This window comes from Salmo trutta, chromosome 1 (genome assembly GCF_901001165.1).
Source record: "Salmo trutta chromosome 1, fSalTru1.1, whole genome shotgun sequence".
Taxonomy (NCBI): Eukaryota; Metazoa; Chordata; class Actinopteri; order Salmoniformes; family Salmonidae; genus Salmo; species Salmo trutta.
Genome location: NC_042957.1, coordinates 8,143,109 through 8,150,154, shown reverse-complemented (window position 1 = coordinate 8,150,154; position 7,046 = coordinate 8,143,109). Strand labels below are relative to the sequence as shown.

Sequence of the window (7,046 nt, the reverse complement as noted above, 5' to 3'; positions counted from 1 at the left end):
CTAGTAGATGCTGGGCAATGATTGGTTGACCCCTACGAGAGGCGGGGATCTTGTGGGTGGAACCACCAAAACACCTGTGGATAGGGCTGGCTTTGTGGATGGGGGTGTGGATGGGGGTGCGGATGGGGGTGTGGATGGGGCTGGGTTTGTGGATGGGGTGTGGATGGGGCTGGGTTTGTGGATGGGGGTGTGGATGGGGGTGTGGATGGGGCTGGGTTTGTGGATGGGGGTGTGGATGGGGCTGGGGGTGTGTATGGGGGTGTGGATGGGGGTGTGGATGGGGCTGGGGGTGTGGATGGGGATGGAGGAGTGAATGAGTTTGGGGAGGAACGGCCTCACAGAGATCCACTCCCTGATGGGTTGGTACAGATGTAATGTGCTGTGGCTCCCTTCCATAAGAACTGCTGCTGTAGTCAGAATACAGTATGTATGTAGACAGTATGTAGACTGGGTGAAACAAGGCCCAGTGTCTGACCAATGTGGTCTAGCTCATCAGTGGACTTTCTTCTGTTTCCCTTGGAATGGTTTTCTCCTAATAAGAAAAGAGATGGTTATATTAGGATATTGTTATAGCAACTGAAAATGTTACAGCTGCCGAATATCTGTTTAGAAATGGCTTGAGTTGTGGATCATTTTCTTCAGGCAAGGTAGGTGAGAGGATTAGAATGGAATACAAGTGTACACATTCATTAATGAGAAAAAACATTTTATGTAACCCTGAAACTTTTTTACAGAGTATCTGTATCAGAGCATGTGCGGGGAGTTGAGCGGTTGGAAATCCCTCTCATCACTCATGGAGTGGTGCTTGCACACCGTCAGGTGCTCCATGTGCCTTCCTACCGCTCCACACTCACAGGGAAAAAACCTTCAGCTCCAAATTCGCTCCATTCATTAAAATCACAATTTAACCAACGTCCATCTATTTTTTGTGACTACCTGGACCTAACAATTGTTTTTTAAGTATTGAAACTAAACCATATGGATTTGAACGAAAAATATTTGAACAAATGTAAGAAGCGAACATCATTTGAAATATGCTACATGTTGTATTAAACAGCATATAAATACTCTAAATAGGTCAGGAGCCAGACAGGGAGACTGAGAAGGAACGAAAATGAATTATTGAAACTATATAATTGTAATTATTTCAAGGCTATAGCCTACAAAGAAATACATTGTGAAACATTTGCGAGTGCTACACAATAGGCTGTTTTTTTTGGGGGGGGGGGGTGGGTTTCACCTTTATTTAACCAGGTCGGCTAGTTGAGAACAAGTTCTCATTTGCAACTGCGACCTGGCCAAGATAAAGCAAAGCAATTCGACACATACAACAACACAGAGTTACACATGGAATAAACAAAACATACAGTCAATAATACAGTAGAACAAAAGAAAACAAAAAGTCTACATACAGTGAGTGCAAATGAGGTAAGTTAAGGCAATAAATAGGCCATGGTGGCGAAGTAATTACAATATAGCAATTAAACACTGGAATGGTAGATGTACAGAAGATGAATGTGCAAGTAACGATACTGGGGTGCAAAGGAGCAAGATAAATAAATAAATACATTACAGGATGAGGTAGTTGGTTGGGCTATTTATAGATGGGCTATGTACAGGTGCAGTGATCTGTGAGCTGCTCTGACAGCTGATGCTTAAAGCTAGTGAGGGAGATAAGTGTTTCCAGTTTCAGAGATTTTTGTAGTTTGTTCCAGTCATTGGCAGCAGACAACTGGAAGGAAAGACGACCAAAGGAGGAATTGGCTTTGGGGGTGACCAGTGAGATATACTTGCTGGAGCGCGTGCTACGAGTGGGTGCTGCTATGGTGACCAGTGAGCTGAGATAAGGCGGGTCTTTACCTAGCAGAGACTTGTAGATGACCTAGAGCCAGTGGGTTTGGCGACGAGTATGAAGCGAGGGCCAACCAACGAGAGCGTACAGGTCGCAGTGGTGGGTAGTGTCACGTCCTGACCAGTAAAGGGGTCTATTTGTTATTGTAGTTTGGTCAGGACGTGGCAGAGGGTATTTGTTTTCATGGTTTTGTGTATGTGTTAGATAGAGGGATATTTTGTGTAGAGTGTTTCTGGGGTTTATTGGTGTAAGTGTCGATGTAGAAGGGGTAGTTGATTTAGGTGATTCGGGGTGTGTGTTTATTGTAGAGGGGTATTTGATTATTGTGTTCTGGGGTGTTGGGTATGTTCTTGTGTTTGTATTTCTAAGGGGCTGTTCTAGTTTTGTATTTCTGTGTTGGCCTGGTATGATTCTCAATCAGGAACAGCTGTACATCGTTGTTGCTGATTGAGAGTCATACTTAGGTCGCCTGTTTTCACCTGTTAGTTTGTGGGAGATTGTGCTGTGTATAGCTTTGTGCCTTACCGGCCTGTTATTCATCGTTGTATTTTGTATACGTGTTTGTTTTGGGTTTTTCCTTCTTTGTCCATAATAAAGAAGATGAGTGTACATATTCCCGCTGCGTTTTGGTCCTCTCCTTACGACAAACGTGACAGAATCTCCCACCAAAAACGGACCAAGCAGCGGAGGAGGGAGCAGCAGCAGTACTCGGTAGAATCGTGGACATGGGAGGAAGTTCTGGACGGGGCTGGACCTTGGCACCAGGCTGGGGAATACCGCCGCCCACCGGAGGAGATAGAGGCAGCCAAGGCGGAGCGGCGCTGATATGAGGCCTTGTACGCGCCGATGGGGAAGCACGAGAGGCACCCCCAATAATTATTTTGGGGGGGGCACACGGGTAGTTTGGCTGGGCCAAGGGTGAGCCCTAAGCCAGCTCCCCGTGCTTATTACGGGAAGCATTTGGAGCGGAGAGCGCCGGAGTATGCTGTAGTGCGCACGATCTCGCCCATGCGCACGCACAGTTCGGTGCGAGCGATCCCAGCCCCTCGCAAGTAACGTGCTAGAGTAGGCATCCAGCCTGGAAGGAGGATGCCTGCACAGCGCATCTGGCCACCAGTGCGCCTCCTAGGCCCAGACTACCCTACGCCTGCTCTACGCACGGCAACCATCAGGCCTCTGCACAGCCCAGTTCGCCCTGTACCAGCACTCTGCTCGTACAGGGCTGCTATTACCATCCAGCCAGGACGGGTTGTGCAAGAGGTGCGCTCCAGACCTCCATTGCTTACCCATGGCCCGATGTATCCAGTTCCTGCTTCTCGTGCTGGCCCTGAGGTGTGAATCCCTAGTCTGGCACGTCCAGTACCCACACCACGCACCAGGCCTCCAGCGCGTCAGCCCAGTCCAACTCGGCCTGTTCCGGCTCCCCGCACTAGCCCTGAGGTGCGTGTCTCCAGGCTGGTACCTCCACTACCAGCCCCACGCATCAGGCTTCCAGTGCGTCAGCCCAGTATCGAGCTTCCGACGACAGTGCCCCGTCCAGAGTGTCCAACGACAGTGCCCCGTCCAGAGTGTCCGACGACAGTGCCCTGTCCAGAGTGTCCAATGACAGTGCCCCGTCCAGAATATCCAGCAACAGTGTACAGTCCGGAACCGAGTGAGATGGCCTACAGTCCGGAACCGAGTGAGACGGCCTACAGTCCGGAACCGAGTGAGTCTGCATACAGTCCGGAACCGAGTGAGTCTGCCTACAGTCCGGAACCGAGTGAGTCTGTCTGCAGTCCGGAACCGAGTGAGTCTGCATATAGTCCGGAACCGAGTGAGTCTGCCTACAGTCCGGAACCGAGTGAGTCTGCCTATAGTCCGGAACCGAGTGAGTCTGCCTACAGTCCGGAACCGAGTGAGTCTGCATACAGTCCAGAACCGAGTGAGTCTGCCTACAGTCCGGAACTGAGTGAGTCTGCATACAGTCCGGAACCGAGTGAGACGGCCTACAGTCTGGAGCTCCCAGAGACGCTCTACAGTCCTGAGCCTTCAGCTTCGCTCTACAGCCCGAGGTCTCCAGCGACGCATCATAGCCGGAGCATTCAGCGGGGGTGGACAGGTTGGGTGGGGGAAGTAGACCTGAGTCTGAGCCACCTCCAGTATAGGTGGGTTGGGGAGGGGGGGTGTAGCACGGGAACCGTTGGTGACGGTAGCCACCCTCCCTTCCCTCCCTTTAGTTTGCGGGGATTTATTTTGTAGATGTTTTTTTTTTTTTGAGGTGCATCTGGGGTCTCTACCTTTGGGGGGGGTACTGTCACGTCCTGACCAGTAAAGGGGTCTATTTGTTATTGTAGTTTGGTCAGGACGTGGCAGAGGGTATTTGTTTTCATGGTTTTGTGTATGTGTTTAGATAGAGGGATATTTTGTGTAGAGTGTTTCTGGGGTTTATTGGTGTAAGTGTTGATGTAGAGGGGGTAGTTGATTTAGGTGGTTCGGGGTGTGTGTGTAATGTAGAGGGGTATTTGATTTATGTGTTCCGGGGTGTTGGGTATGTTCTTGTGTTTGTATTTCTAAGGGGCTGTTCTAGTTTTGTATTTCTGTGTTGGCCTGGTATGATTCTCAATCAGGAACAGCTGTACATCGTTGTTGCTGATTGAGAGTCATACTTAGGTCGCCTGTTTTCACCTGTTAGTTTGTGGGAGATTGTGCTGTGTATAGCTTTGTGCCTTACCGGCCTGTTATTCGTCGTTGTGTTTTGTATACGTGTTTGTTTTGGGTTTTTACCTCTTTGTCCATAATAAAGAAGATGAGTGTACATATTCCCGCTGCGTTTTGGTCCTCTCCTTACGGCAAACGTGACAGGTAGTGTATGGGGCTTTGGTGACAAAATGGATGGCACTGTGATAGACTGCATCCAGTTTGTTGAGTAGAGTATTGGAGCCTATTTTATAGATGACATCACCGAAGTCGAGGATCGGTAGGCTGGTCAGTTTTACGAGGGTATGTTTGGCAGCATGAGTGAAGGATGCTTTGTTACGATATAGGAAGCCGATTCTAGATTCAATTTTGGATTGGAGATGCTTAATGTCTGGAAGGAGAGTTTACAGTCTAACCAGACACCCAGGTATTTGTAGTTGTCCACCTATTCTAAGTCAGAGATGTCCAGAGTAGTGATGCTGGACGGGCGGGCAGGTGCGGGCAGTGATCGATTGAATAGCATGCATTTAGTTTTACTTGCATTTAAGAGCAGTTGGAGGCCACGGAAGGAGAGTTGTATGGCATTGAAGCTCGTCTGGAGGTTAGTTAACACAGTGTCCAAAGAGGTGCCAGAAGTATACAGAATGGTGGGGACATAAAGCACTCAGCGTTTAAACAACATGTAGTTGCATTAAATCATTATTGCCTGTAAATTGCACAAAATAGGCTGTGACTTATTTTGAATTAAATACAAATTAAACAAAAAAGCACTTATTATTGACTTTGAATTCATTTTTAGAATTCATTTTTAGAAACAGGAGTGTAGTCAGTCTGTAGCTTCAGGCTCATGTGGTGGAGCCTGTGGGAATATGCCAGGCCTATTGGGACCAAATAATTTATGGCCTATTGTATAGATCATTTTTGTTTATAAATACTTTGCTACAATGGCACACTTAGTTATCTGCCCACCTCGTTCCTTTCTTCTAACATGTGCACGTACTGTAGCATGCTTTGGGATACGTGTCTTTTCAGATTCCATAATGATGGGAATCTCGCTCCACGCTACAGTCAAATTGGACACGCTCCGCTCCAGCTCTGTTCCGCTCAGAGTGAGACTTCACAGAGCACCTGACCACAACGTTTCTCAGACAGAAATAGAAACCATGCTAGATTAGATTATAATGGGTCAGATAGTATTTTATGTCAGAGTGAGATAGATAGTGTTACGGGTGTGTAAGGGAGGCGAAGTCAGGTGCAGGAGAGTAGCGTGTAGTAACAGGCGCACTTTATTCCGTTCCAAAAACGACAGCACAAAATACAATAAACGTGCCCAAAACACGGAACATGTGTGGTAAAATACCCACATAACATACAACAATATTACACAAAGACATGGAGGGGAACAGAGGACTAAATACATGCAATGTGATTAGGGAATGAAAACCAGGTGTGTATGGAACAAGACAAAACAAATGGAAATATGAAAAATGGAGCGGCGATGGCTAGAAAGCCAGTGACGTCGATCGCCGAACAAGGAGAGGAGACGACTTTGGCGGAAGTCGTGACAGATAGAGAAAGAGAGAGAGAGAGAAAGAGAGAGAGACAGGGAGAGAAAGAGAGAGAGAGAGAGAAAGAGAGAGAGACAGGGAGAGAAAGAGAGAGAGAAAGAGAGAGAGACAGAAAAAGAGAGAGCGGAAGATAGAGAGACAGAGAGAGAGAGAGAGTAAAGCCTAATATGTTATTCATGTCTCAATGACCAATAAAGTGATTTTCTTGAATTTTCAAATGTCTGGTAATTAGTTATTGCATTGTTATTATAATGCTATGTTTCAATCCTAATAAAGATTTATCACATGTTCCGATCAATTTGGTATTTCTTTTGGCTTAGTCCCAAATACAGACCAGTGGGCAACTCATAATTAAGAACGCATTATATACAGAAAAAAAAAATACTATTTGTGAGAGATATGCATCAAAGTAAATACATAGGCTAAGGCTAATGCAAGATGTCAACAGTATCAAAAGTTACAATGAAAACTTGGATTTTAAGACGTCATCCAAGTTCCTTTTCAAAAACACTACCTGAGAAAGTATTGATAAATACTTACACTTTTCTGACGCAACATCGGTTTCTGCCACATTCCATGAGCGACAGCAACATGGATAACTGCACGCGCTGAGATTACCAACTGACAAGCGACAGAACCCGCCCTCCCACTGTGAGAGACAGGTCATGAACCAATCACTGCTGTTCATCAGCAATTGGGACGGCTCCAATTAGTCCTTGCGACCCGGATCCTTGGGACTTCCCTACCTCATTGAAGTTGAAATTTAAAATGGTTAAGGTAAGGGTTAAGGTTAGGTAAGGGTTATGGTTAGTGTAAGGGTAGGGGTTAAGGTTAGGGTTTAGGGGAGGGAGGACATCCCAAGTATCCCAGATAGCACTAACCAGTATGAAATTCAGCATGGGGCTGGGGGTGTGGATGGGGCACATAGACTGCAGACTGGCAGACGG

General features: G+C 46.9%; 1 protein-coding gene across 1 annotated transcript; it reads right to left on the bottom strand.

Moving 5' to 3' along the window:
• Positions 1-396, bottom strand: LOC115147177 (pollen-specific leucine-rich repeat extensin-like protein 4). Its single transcript, XM_029727315.1, has one exon. The coding sequence runs from the start codon at positions 394-396 to the stop codon at positions 1-3; it is 396 nt and encodes a 131-aa protein (XP_029583175.1).
• Positions 397-7,046: the final 6,650 nt, after the last annotated feature.